The sequence below is a fragment of the Helicoverpa zea genome, chromosome 8, assembly GCF_022581195.2.
Source record: "Helicoverpa zea isolate HzStark_Cry1AcR chromosome 8, ilHelZeax1.1, whole genome shotgun sequence".
NCBI classification, from domain to species: Eukaryota; Metazoa; Arthropoda; class Insecta; order Lepidoptera; family Noctuidae; genus Helicoverpa; species Helicoverpa zea.
In genome coordinates, this window is record NC_061459.1 from 2,085,868 (window position 1) to 2,100,038 (window position 14,171).

Here is a 14,171-nt window from a genome sequence, read left to right on the forward strand (position 1 = left end):
CCTGGAAGAGCTACTGGTCCATGAAGCACTACATGAAAGGGGACCTTCCCCTTTTACTCAAACGAAAGTTAGTCGAGATGTGTATCTTGCCCGTCCTAACCTACGGTGCGCAAACCTGGTCCCTCACCGAGTATCAGAAGTCCAGGCTCAAGGTTTGCCAAAGAGCGATGAAACGTAGCCTTTTAGGCATTAGACGAACTGATCGTGTACGAAATACCCACATACGTTCCAAAACGGGAGTCGCTGATGTGGGCCGAAAGTCGGCAATATTAAGTGCAACTGGGCCGGACACGTCAGCCGAATGCATCCAGAAAGATGGGCCACTATCGTCGCTCAGAGGACATCTCAGGATGGACACCGGAAGAGATGGCGTGACGACCTTGACGCCTATTGTCGAGACTGGTGGGCTCGGTCGAAAGATCGAGAAGTGTGGAAGCAAGATGGGGAGGCCTTTACCCAGCAGTGGGACATTATGGGCTAAAAATAATAATAATAAAAAGAGTCTTACTAGAATCAAACTGTAGTGATACTCGTTTCACGCACTCGGTCTAAGGGGCTATAGCCATCCTCGATAAATCAACTATCAAATACCTACTGAAAGATTTTTTGAAATAGGTATAGTGTTCCTAAGATCAACATTAAAGAAAAATTCTTCAGCTTTATAATATTAGTATTTTTACTCAGTAACATTTATCACTTTTATAAATTAAAAACATCTAGGTGTAATAACTTTTGCTTTTCACATCAGGAGCTACAAAAACCTATTTTTTAAGCGTTGAACCATTCTGATTTACAACTTTAATAAAGGTAAGTTTAATTATCGTTATGCTGTAGGCGATTCTTTTGCGAAATTTATTCGGAAAACCCGTTGTGAAAATTAAAAAACTTTTTTAATAACGAAGGAGAATATTTTAATGGAAGTACATATGTGAATGGAAACATGTGTGCAAAGACAAGAAAGGTTATGTACTTAATGGACCCTACTTTTGGGACTGAAAATCAGTGAGTGTAAGGTCAGGAGTGTATCTTTTATGAGAGGGAATTTGTGTAAAACAATGTCTCATAACTCCCAAGCGAGTCGTGAAAGAATTATTTTTAAGAAACATGTTAAGAATTGTTTTAGTATAATTTATCTTGATCTTTATAACATTATGCAAAAAATCACCGTAGCTACATAGCTACGGTGATTTTTTTGCAATAATAGTTAGACAGACGTGTATACGAAAATTTTGTATATGAGTTTTTCTAACCATTAGGGTTCTTTTAACTTGATTGTCTGGGTGCCGGGCACACCGACGTTCGTCGTTCACATGATAAATACAAAAAGCCACACCACACCGATACGAAACGTTCAGATTGAACTCACCTTTAAGAAAAACAATTTATTCAGTTTAAACTCAGTTACATTAATTTTCTATTAATTAAAGTCAATTAATCTTAAACAAGTTTTAGTTAAGGACAGTTTTCTGCGTTATCCAGTTTTTCACCTAGAATCTCTTTTTGCTGTTTTTCGACATAATTTAAGATTTATTTAAGCGTATAGATTTTAATTCCATGTAAGAATCAGTATAATATTGAAGGCTTCTCAAATTGAATTATAATCACCGTAGTGGTGCCATAATGGCAATCTAAATTGTGACAGATGTGGCAAATTGCTAGACTATGTAATATGTCTACGTTTATGTGACATAATTCTGTTCCTATATCAAAAATGTTATATGTAAGGATGTATGTATGTTCTTTTACGCAAAAAAAATAATGAATGGAACCTGTCGTAGCTTAAATATCAGAATAAAATAGAGGCTTCTTTTTACCTTAGTGCGGAAAGGAGTTGTCTCGAAACGTGGGTGAAAGTGTAGGCAGAGGCTAGTCATATACCTATTGTACAAAACTGTGACTACCTACACATACTACCTCACATGTTCAAAGTTTAAGTAATTAATCAAAAACCTTATATGGACATATTGGATAGTATAAAGTCAAATTAAACTAAATTCTAAATACACACACGTGTACTGAACAAAAGTCATCTGTCAACATGTGTTATGAATAAAGTCATTTTATATTCAAATGAAAATATTCGGGTTATAGCGCTATTATTATGTAGAATACTAGTGGTTTCCCGAGGTTTCACCTGCATTCACAACATATTTCACATTGGGCACCCGTTGCAATGGTACCCGAGTGAATGTTAGCTTAGGAATTCTTGCCATTCATTCGAGACCCGTATAAACGGATGCCCAAGTTTGAATCCGTCGCATTTAGTGAGAATACAGCTAGATAAAACAGAACTTTGGAAATCTGTGTACCAAATTATTTTAAATCGGTTCAGTAGTTTTGGTGTGGAAATGCGACAGACGGACAGACCGAGCAACTGTAGCTGTCATAATATTAGCAAGGTTTCTGGGACTACTACCTACTTAAACGTAGCATAATTCCAGAATTCCAGGACAATCTAATACGTCATGCCTACGTTCAAACTTTGCGCAATCAATCAAAAAACTTATTCGTAATCCATTTCCGTACATTTCATCTAATATTCTCACCGACTGTTTCTCTAGTGGTGTATTCAGAAACAAATAAACATCAACCTTATATCTCTTACAATAAAGTTCCGATTGCAACAACTTCTAAAATCCTTTTACAAAAATGCTATAACTAAGTAGGTATTTCATTTCATCGTATTTATTAATGAAAATACTGCTCTACTAAAATAATAAGTTCAACTTTTCGTTTATTACGTTTCCAAAATAGCGAGATGTAGTGGATATTTAAGTCAAATATACTAGATTTAAATGCATACATGAGGAATGAATCAAGCTCATTCTAAATTCATATGAAAGGATTTGGCTAGTGCTTCTATAGCATACTGGGTTTTACTCTCGTTTGTAAAGAATTTCTACCCGACCCCGTATAAAAAGGAGTCTATGTCCTTTTTGCTTACTTAAGAATGTACTAAAATTATTTTAAACCGTTTTTTTTATTTATATTTCGGGAAACGGGTGAAACCGCTAGCGGAAGCTAGACTTAAATAAACGTTAAAAGAAAATGTCTTAAATCAGCATTGTTTACTCATAATTACAAAAGCAACTGTTGGCGACGCGATTTAATATTATAATATTTTAGCTTTAATTTTAGTCATTTGATAGTAGATTGTATAAACGTAGCACTAGCAACATTTTATATTTTGAGTGGAAGGTAACTGCTCCTTTGTTAAAAAAGGCCAGCCATCTTGGATAAAATTTTGTGCTGTCAGTCGGTCCGCAGAAGCCTTCCAGAGCGAACGCACGCCCCTTTCTGTTTTTATGTCTCGCTACCTACCGTGTACCTTGTAAAGTAGGTACAGCAATAAATCGACATTCTGTTACCCATCTGTGCCGAATTTATTTTAAACCATCCGCCGAACCACTACCAATCACATTAGTGGTCATTCGGCCGGATCATCATGTTCAACTCGCCGCCACACCAGGGAGTTGTCACGCGTAAGGCAAGAGCGCGGCTAGAACAAGAACAAAGGGATCGGCGGTCAGCGTGTCAGCAGATGGACATCCAGGGTGATGACGCCGCAGAAGTTGGCCAGAATGCTACGCAGCCGTCATTTCAAACAGCAACCGGCGAAACTATGCACCAGAAAGAATTTCCGTGCACGGAGAATAAAGTGGGTAGCAGCATAAAATCCGAGCCGTTACTGCACGAGCGCGTCTGCGCGCTGCCCACGAAGCCCGCTTATTCCTGCGTCAGTAAAGGCTCTCAAAAATCGCTAAAGTCAAAAAGCGCAAGAATAAAGTTGCAGTTGGAAGCGGCAAAACAAAAGGCAAAAATTCAGATGGAGCTCATAGACAAAACGCTGGAAGCGCAGCTAGCGGAACTCAGCGATGAGGAGGAACTAGAGGAATACAGTTCACAATGCGAAGGAAATGTCCCCCCTCAGAGCGACATAGAGGAGTGGGTGAAGCATCAGAGCAACCATTTCGAACCACAAACGGAGCAGCAAGCCCCCGCGCATGGCATCAAATCGGGTGAGCTGCAGCAGGCAGTACCTTCGTCGACGCCCGCGCGACAACACGTGTCATTTAATCCTCTACAAGGAATGCACGCCGTCCCGCCCGCGCCCGCGTCAGTGCACGCGCCACCGGCATCACAACCGCTACCGCAGCCTGACGACGACACCATTACTGCGCTGCGTAATACGGTTCAAGTGTTAGCTGGTGCATTAAAGGATCTATCCACTTCTAACGTAAACAGCGGACCGGACGCCAGATTACTCAGCCGACTCAGTACGCCGAAGGATTTGCCAGAATTCGCCGGCGACCCGATGGATTGGCTTTTATTCAAGCAAGCCTACGACGAATCCACCGAAATGTGCAGATTCACCGATAAGGAGAACTTGTGGAGGCTGAGAAAATGTTTGAAGGGCTCAGCACGGGATGCGGTCGCCGCATTATTCATCAGTGCCGCGTCGCCCGATAAGGTTATATCGACGCTGGCACTACGCTTTGGAAATCCAGATTGCATCGTGTCTCGAGTCTTACAAGATGTCAAGAAACTACATCCACTACAACCGGATTATCACAAAGATATTGTCCCATTCGCAGTGAAAGTGCAAAATTATGTGGAAGCTGTGAGGGCCCTAGGACGTGAAGAGTACCTACAGGGAGTCAGTATAGTGCCTATGATCTTGTGCAAACTTCCGCCAGTGCTCATATCAAAATGGTCGGACTACAGTTATAACTTGATCGCCGAAGGAAAGATACCAAGGTTAGTCATTTTATCAGATTTCTTAAATGACGAGGCCGTTAAAATTTCTAGCACAGCTAATATTTTTACTATGGGACGAAGTGATAATTTTAAAAGGTCAGATAATTCACGTATACAAGCAGTGCTTGTTCAAGACACAGAAAGTGTCACTAAATGTTTATTTTGTCGTACAGCTAAACACAAGCTTCCCGATTGCAAACAGTTTAAAAAGGCACTACGCAAAGTAAGATGGCAATTTGTAAAAAGAAACGGCCTGTGTTATAAATGTTTGCTATCACGCCATGACCGCGTGACCTGCGCGGCACCGTCGTGCGACAAAGATAACTGTGGCCAAGCGCATCATCGTCTCCTGCACTATGTTATGAACGATAACAACACGACATCGACATTTATTCCAGATGTGCAAGTACACCGGGAACCGGAGTCGCCGCCGGCGCCGTCGTCATCGTCACCGCCGCCGGCCACGGAGACATTGACGCACGTAGTTGAAAATGATCGGAAAGTGTTGCTTAAAGTTGTTCCTATCAGTGTTCGCGGACCTAATGGTATAGTGTGTACTACTGCACTTCTCGATGATGGTTCCACAGTGTCGTTAATGAGTAATGATATCGTAAAGCGCCTAGGTCTGCGCGGCCGCCGCGAGACGTTACGCATGAGCGGCGCTTGGAGTGATAATGTATTAGTTTGTGATTCTACTATTGTAAATGTAAGCCTTATTAGTAGTGATAATAAGACTCATAATGTCAAAGTTCGTTGTGTAAATGAATTTAATGTACCCCACCAAAAGTTGTCAATTCTAGATTGTAGTAAATATCCACATTTGTTTGATCTTAAAGATAAATTATGTTGTTCCGATTCAAAACCTGAAATACTTATTGGTCAAGATAATTACCATTTGTTGTTACCTATTAAAATAAAGTTAGGGAAATTAAATGAGCCGTCAGCAACACTCACACCCCTAGGTTGGTGCGTGCATGGAACAGTGCGCGTGCCGCAGGCCTCCCGTCCCGCCCGGGGCAGTACGGGCTCCCGCGGTGACGAGACCATCTGTGCCGTGGACTGCGAGGGGGTAAGTGCTTCTGCTTCTTCTCAGGAGGAAATCTTGCTACGCGAGATTCATGAGGAAGTTCGTCGGTCATTTGCTGTTGATGCTTTAGGTGTCTGCAGCAAACCACGCCAGAACTTGGATGAAGTTCGAGCCATCGCTCAGTTGGAGCGATCTGCTGAGCTGGTTGATGGGCGCTGGGTAATTGGGCTCCCCTGGAAGGACGAATCTCGTATCATGCCAGACTCACATCCTAATGCGTTAAAGAGACTTAAAGGTATCGAAAGGAAAATGAACAAGGATTCCGGTTTCGCTGGAAGGTATCGGGAACGTGTGGATTATTTATTTATTAACAATTTTGCCAGGGAACTAAGGGAAATAGGGGAATCTTCACCAACGTGCATTTGGTATTTGTCTCATTTTGGTGTAGATAACCCAAATAAGGAAAAGCTTCGGCTGGTCTTTGACGCTGCAGATAAAATAAATGGTAAGTGTTTAAATGATTATTTGCTCACGGGGCCAGATCTGCTATCATCTCTGTATGGAATCATGCTGCGCTTTAGGGAGAATAAGATTGCAGTTACAGGTGATATCAAGGACATGTTTTTAAGGATCAAAATCCGTGAAGAAGACCAGCACGCGCTAAGATTTCTGTGGAGAAATAGCCCCACAGAAGAAGTTAAAACGTACGTAATGACTTCGCTTATTTTTGGAGCCAACTGCTCACCGTTTGTCGCTCAATTTATAAAAAATAAGAATGCGATGCGTTATGAGTCATCGCAGCCGGCAGCTGTCAACGCGGTACTACATTCGCACTATATGGATGACTATATTGATAGTTTACCCGATGAAGCGAGCGCGATCCGAATTGTAAAAGAAATAAGCGACATACACAGAGCAGGTGGGTTCGAGATGAGAAACTGGACCAGTAACAGCGTCGAGGTATTAAACAGCTTACCTGAAGATACATTAGGTACTACTGCAGTGAGTTTTAAGGTAGGCCAACAATATGAAGGCGACAGGACGCTAGGGTTACTCTGGTATCCTGCTGAAGATAATTTGGGTTTCGACGTGTCCTTTAAGAAAATACCTGCTGACATAATTAAGGGTAATAAACGACCCACAAAACGTGTAATGTTAAAGGTAATTATGTCTATTTTCGATGTCCTGGGATTTTTATCTCCATTTACAGTCCAAGGAAAAATTATGTTGCAAGACACATGGCAACTAAATATAGGATGGGATGATTTTGTTCCAGATATTATTTTCCATAAATGGCAAAAATGGATTGACCTACTTACGGAGATAAATAAGGTGCGTATACCTAGGTGTTATCATCACTCGAGCGGTCGCGCGCAAGAAAAGGACGGCGCATCAGAACCTGTCCGTGCGAGCGAGACAGACAAGCACCGTCAGGTAACTACTGCGTGCCCCCACTCGTCCTTATCGAGTGCTACGGCGGTGCCTACGCAGATAGCTGTGAACAGCTACGAATTCGTAGCGGAACCTACCAGTGCTACGAAATGCGCTGCGAGTGCGCCGGGCTATAGCAGCCTACAGTTACATGTATTTAGCGATGCTTCTACTAAAGCGATGTCAGCTGTCGCATATTGGCGCTGGAATACTGACGGTATTATTCACGTTTCTATTATAAGTAGTAAGTGCCGAGTCATGCCTGTCAAACCATTAACGGTGCCACGGGCCGAACTGCAAGCAGCATTGTTAGCTGCACGATTAGCTAACACGATCATCAAGGAACATAGGATGATGCCGGAACGTAGGTACTTTTGGTGTGATTCCACTACGGTCATTCATTGGATTCGCAACAACACTCGCACGTATAAAACGTTTGAAGCGAACCGCTTGGGCGAAATCGATGAACTGACACAAGTAAGCGAGTGGAATTATATACCTACGAAACTCAACATAGCTGATTTGGCTACTAGAGAATATTTTGATCCGGCTTACTTAGGTGAGTGGTTTAACGGTCCTATTTTTTTATATCAAGACGAATGTTCGTGGCCACAGGACAACATCGAAGCACACGCGAGTGAATCGAGCGCCACTGTCGCAATGGTGCAAGACGGTTCCGTTATCTTACCTGTACCGGATCCGAGGCGGTTTTCTTCATGGCTACGACTGGTGAGGACTATGGCCACGGTACTCAAGTTTATAGACAGGTGTAAGGGTATTCGCGGTGAGGTAGACTGCCACCGTATGAAACAAGCTGAGCGGCTACTGCTGCAATATGCGCAGGGTGAGTCATACGCCGAGGAGATAGCTGCAATAAAAGCTGGAAAGTCTTTATCACGGAACAGTAAGTTACTTACCTTGACACCATTTTTAGACGAGTACGGCCTACTTAGAGTAGGCGGCCGCATCGATGCCGCTGCAAATGTGCCTCTGGAAGTAAAAAGGCCGATTATCCTTGACGGTAAGCATCCTGTAGCGAGACTTATTATTCGTCACTACCACATGAAGGCTTTCCACGGGAACCAGGAGACTGTTGTGAACGAACTGAAACAGAAATATTGGTTAGTAAGACTGAGACCTTCTGTTAAGTCTGTCGTGTCGAGGTGTATGTTGTGCAGGATGCGCCGATGTAACCCGCAAGTTCCTCGCATGGGAGACTTACCAAAGGCTCGCGTGGCTCATCATCAACGCCCTTTCACCTTTTGCGGTCTGGACCTATTCGGGCCGATGGAAGTTACTGTCTGCAGACGCAGAGAAAAACGGTATGGTGTATTATTTACTTGCCTCACGGTGCGTGCTATACATATTGAGATAGTGCCCTCGCTTACATCGGACTCGCTTATTATGGCGTTACGGCGTATGGCGGCGCGCCGGGGCTGGCCGCGTCACCTATATTCGGATAACGGAACTAACCTTCAAGGTGCTGACAAAGAGCTGCAGCGGTCACAACTGGAACTGGACGTAGATGCCGTGAAAAGGGAAGGGGTAAATAACGGTATGCATTGGACTTTTATTCCTCCCGCTAGTCCCCATTGGGGTGGGGCATGGGAACGGTTGATCCGAAGTGTCAAGACTTCACTTAGAGTAGTACTCAATGAGCGTGCCCCTCGGGACGAGGTCTTGAGTACCATGTTAACTGAAGTTGAGAATATGGTGAATAGTCGTCCTCTGATGCACGTTTCAGTTGAGCCAGGTAGTATTGAGTCTCTTACTCCGAACCATTTTCTTCTAGGAAGCTCGTCAAACTTACCTGACATTGGAGTATTCGATGACTCTGACTTGTATTTGCGTAAGCAATGGCGTACATCTCAGCGGTTAGCCGATATGTTTTGGCAACGGTGGGTCAAGGAAATTCTACCTAGCCTGCTACCAAGAAGGAAATGGCAGGAAGAACAGAAGCCGTTGCAGGTTGGGGACCTGGTTCTAGTTGTGGACCCTAATTCTACTCGAAATACGTGGCCGAAGGGTCTTATCACCCGCGTATTTCCCGGTAAGGATGGTCGGGTCAGAATGGTGGAAGTCAGGACTGGGTCTGGAACGTGGCGGCGGTCTGCGGCACGCGTCGCTCCCATCGCTTTGGTTGATGAGTGCTGTGACAGCACTGGGGTGGGGAGTGTTGGCGACGCGATTTAATATTATAATATTTTAGCTTTAATTTTAGTCATTTGATAGTAGATTGTATAAACGTAGCACTAGCAACATTTTATATTTTGAGTGGAAGGTAACTGCTCCTTTGTTAAAAAAGGCCAGCCATCTTGGATAAAATTTTGTGCTGTCAGTCGGTCCGCAGAAGCCTTCCAGAGCGAACGCACGCCCCTTTCTGTTTTTATGTCTCGCTACCTACCGTGTACCTTGTAAAGTAGGTACAGCAATAAATCGACATTCTGTTACCCATCTGTGCCGAATTTATTTTAAACCATCCGCCGAACCACTACCAATCACAGCAACATTTAAAAACATCTTCCCCTTATTTATAAGCAAAGAAAAGTAAAAACAAACTCTTCAAAAACACTTCTTAACTGTGCAATTAATTAAAAGTTTTACAAGAAATAATATAATCTTAAGAAACACGATTCTTAGAGGGAATAAAAGTATTTACGCTGTGCGCATGAAAGAATGTTTATATACCTATGAGGATGGTTTAAATGAATAAGATTCTGGGAATCATACTTAATTATATAATTTTGGAAAATTCTGAAATCCTGCTGCAACCTGATTTATATAAAACAAGCAAGAAAATGTAAAAGAATATGTATATATTTCTGACACCAGAAAACACACTTTTATAAATGCACATAAAAATCATTACAAGATTTTTCCAGGAAGTATAAACAAAGCTATAATAAGATGTTCCGTCATGAAGTTGCAGTTTTAGGATATTGTTAATTAAAACTGCTAGTAAATACAGTAGGTATAACATTTAAGAATTTTCATAAGTACCCAACTGCAGCATACTAGTATTTAAATACACGTACATAACAAAAAAATGGAGTCCATTTCAAAAAACTCGTCAACAAAAGTGCTATTAAACTGCCTACATATTCCTGCTTGCAGGTGTAGCCGTATTCCGGTTGAAGCTGCAAATGTGTGTCAGTGTAAGAATCACGGTTAGAGGAAATAATTTAAGCTCTATCTCTGAGGTGGCGACACCTTTAGAGTGGGCACACTGCAAACTTTTAGTCGGCAGATAGTTTGTTTGGGCTCATAAATCAGTGCGATGGTGAATGGTAGTACGCACATTACAAAGATCAGGTATTTAGGTTTATAAAACCGATTGAACACTTTGGTTGGTCTCGAGATTTTCTTGAAAAAATAGTTGGCAACTGTCGGCCGACTATTTAGTCTGCAGTGTGTTCTTAGCTCTTGCTCTTGGGTATACATCACACATTCATGTCCATGTTTGGTCGTAAACTGAAGTGAATTTCAGCCACATCGAAGACTAGAATCTGTGCTTCAGAATATTTATTATTATGCTGTACCTATTATTCGCAGCAACCGCAAAGGAGGAGAAATCACGCGAAACGAACATCTAGGGACAAGCACTTTATATGTACTTGCATCATTGAATTTATTTTACTTGTAATAAAAACGACTGTAGGGCTCATAACATAGATAATCCTGTAGTAAAATATACTTCAATTCAAAATCAAAATTCGTTTATTCAAACTTGGCTGCAAAACAGCACTTTTCGAACGTCAGAAATTTACAAAAGACAGCCCCCAAAATGCCTACCCTTCACCACTTCCTATGTGTTTTTGCTGGGAAGAAGAAGTGGCGCAACAAACTCCCCAGCAACTTTATAAATAATATATTATCTTTACAATATGTTTCACATTTCAAACTTCTTGTACCTGTATATAAAGTAGTAGGTGTAGTAGTAGTTATCCTTTCTCAGGCTGTTTGTTTTTAGTGTGAGTGAGCCCGATATCTATAATTGGTTTGTTAGCATTAAAAAAAAAGTCTTAGGATTTTTTTTTCATCAGCAGCACAAAAAAGTCTCGGGAGTCTTGTTAGTATTTTGTTCTTTATCTTTGAGGACTAAAGAGAAAGATTTCTGAATAAACAATATCTAAATTCGTAGAATATTAGATATAAAAATGGAAATTTCAATTATAAAAACTGCCTATTGTTAGAACGAACAACTGCAAATCCTCACAATAGAAAAATAATGCTTTTCTATAATTTATCGCTCTGGCACAATTTCTCGGTCAAACGGTTGCACTTTAAAAAAAATGAATAGTCGCCCCCGCTTCTTATTTAATCACTTCCGTGTTCAAAACATATTCCATTTGAAAATTGGAAAGTATAGCCTCTCTATAGTGAAATATAATTTCAAATCATTTCCTTGGGTGACTTAGGTATATTTTATCCAATTACGGGAAATAATACTCTCCGAAAAAGAGTGGAACCATTAGCAACAAGCTAGTAAAATAATATAAACGTCAAAGTGACCGTGCCCAATAACCTCAACGAATCAACCTAATGCAATTTATAGGTATTCGAGGTTATATCACAGTATACCATTAATCATCGTTTGGCTAGGTTTCGAAAACCCTAATGGTCCTTTACATTGTACGGGATAAATCAATAAAGTACCGCTTTTAGTCTGAGATTTTATACGTGACCTATATATGTCATTAGTTACTTAGATAAATCTCGTCTGAATAAATAAATAATTTTGCCACCGACTTCTAGGCCGATGCACCTAAAATTAGTTTTTTTTTTACTTTTTAGTGTTTTTGGAAGTCGGTTTAATTTTTTTGTAAAAAAGTTTTTTATTTACAGCTTTTCAGTGATACGAATAGTTGTTACTATCCATATAAGTGGAAAGTTCTCATCAATACAAAGAATATAAGTCCAAATACGAGGTATTTTACATATTCAGTTGTCGAGTTCCCTCGACCTTCTCTGGTCTCCATCATCAGGTCAGCTCCAAACCTTCACTGTTGCAAAGGTCTCGTCAATACAAATAATATAAGCATGAACACGAGGTAGTTTACATATTCAGTTGTCGAGTTCCCTCGACCCTCTCTGGTCTCCATCATCAGGCCAGCTCCAAACCTTCACTGTTAAATAGTGCTTTCAGGCATACACCTGAGTGTCAAGTTTTTACCCTATGTATGCCTACAACTTTCGAAGGTTGCCCTCGATTTCTCAGGGTTTCCATCATCGGATCCTGACCTGATGACTATGGGACCAACTGGCAGCTATTGCGCGTCGAACAAAAAAAGAATCATGTAAATCGGTCTATAAACCTCGGAGTAATCGATGTACATACATAGAAAAAAAATATATATATACCGGCCGAATTGAGAACCTCCTCCTTTTTAGGAAGTCGGTTAAAAAACTTACTTAGGTACTATACTTTTGGGCTGCGGGCTGTTCGAAAGAGGTACCGCGGCTCTGGTACATAAAAGGCCTATGACGGAACACGACGGTTTTTAGTCAGTAAGAGTCTGACACTCCTTCACCGCTGCTAACCCACAGCGGGAGGGGTTATTTGATGATTTTTAACGTCGGTACTATACTTTGCATTTACTTAATTTATATTATAAGATTTTTTTTCTAAATAAGTAAAGGTTATAAATGAATGAAATATAAGAGTACTTTAGTACACGCTTAGTAGAAGACGCTTATCAATTCGTCGGTTTTTTTTTTGTCAGTAACAATATGTTATCGGTATTTACATAGTCATTTCAATAAAATTCCAGCTTTCTACTTCGTTAACCTTCTTGTGATGTTTTTGTGTTCAATTTCATTATAATCAGTTCAGTAGTTTTTACTTTGAGAGTGATGGACAATAACGTTACATTGTGCATAGCTTGCGTTTTTTTGGTAACTTTTTTATAATAATAAAAGACAAGAAAACGCCGTTTACCTTTTCCCAATTATAAGTGTATTGAGGTCGGCTTAAAGTCTAATGATGCAGCTGACTACCAGTGTTTTAGTTGAGCGACTGCCTATTTGACCTCCTAAATAAAAGACAAAGTAATAAGTCTTTCAAAAAGTAACAGCCTAACAAAGGTTTTCACCTTTCTCTTTCTCTTTCCAGCCATAACAATAGGAAGTGGTGAAATATTTTTATCCTTTTGTATCTTTTAAATAATTCTACGTTCAATACATGATTTTAGACTCTATCGAGCTTCCTATCATAGTTGGTACTACCTAGCTATATTTAGTGTTCAGAACTTGCACAAAACTGTCTAAGTTTCACGTTGTTCTACCTAGGCAAGGTCTTAAAGTCTTGATTATGTTTAGTATCGACGTAAGCTCTCGTTACAGAATAGTGAAGCATCTAAGCAAAGTACCTTGACTATTTATTTTGAGATTGATAGGTTGAATATAATTTTGAGAAGTCCTTCAAATAAGCATCTATCGATTTGTAACGATAAGACGCTATGTATACAGGGTTACTGGTAAGTAGACCGCATCCTTTCAGGAGGTGATAGTATAGGTCAATACGGACAAATTTGACCATGGCATACACTGGACAAAAGTTAACCCGTTTCAAGATAATCGAATTACAAGATCAGTCGTCTAGGTACACGTATAAATTTTCATTATTAGTCAAAAGTCTCGTTTTTGTGGATTTTTGTGTGTTTTTGGATAGAAGATGAATCACTTCATAGTAACAAACCATAAAACTGTACAAATCGCAGAGAAAATTATAGCGAACAGCAATTACTTTTTTAGTAGCAATTATCTCAAAAATATTACTCTTAATTTTTTTGTGCAGAATACTTAAAAAACATCTACATTTATCTAGCTATCCAAAAAGGCACAAAACACACAAAAATCCGCAAAAACGAGACTTTTAACTAATAATAAAAATTTATACGTGTACCTAGACGACTTGTAAAGAAAAGATCTTGAAATTCGATTGTCTTCAAACGGG

The 14,171-nt window shown here is 40.4% G+C and overlaps 1 protein-coding gene across 1 annotated transcript; it reads left to right on the top strand.

The window, feature by feature from the left end:
* Positions 1 to 4,670: 4,670 nt before the first annotated feature.
* LOC124632822 lies at positions 4,671 to 9,670 on the top strand. Its single transcript, XM_047167794.1, has 2 exons — positions 4,671 to 4,758; positions 5,157 to 9,670. The coding sequence occupies exon 2, from the start codon at positions 5,354 to 5,356 to the stop codon at positions 9,407 to 9,409; it is 4,056 nt and encodes a 1,351-aa protein (XP_047023750.1). The 5' UTR covers positions 4,671 to 4,758; positions 5,157 to 5,353; the 3' UTR covers positions 9,410 to 9,670.
* Positions 9,671 to 14,171: the final 4,501 nt, after the last annotated feature.

Bases quoted from the DNA above. Each gene is read 5' to 3' on its own strand.
- LOC124632822 (XM_047167794.1), top strand. From the start codon at position 5,354: ATGAGTAATGATATCGTAAAGCGCCTAGGTCTGCGCGGCCGCCGCGAG.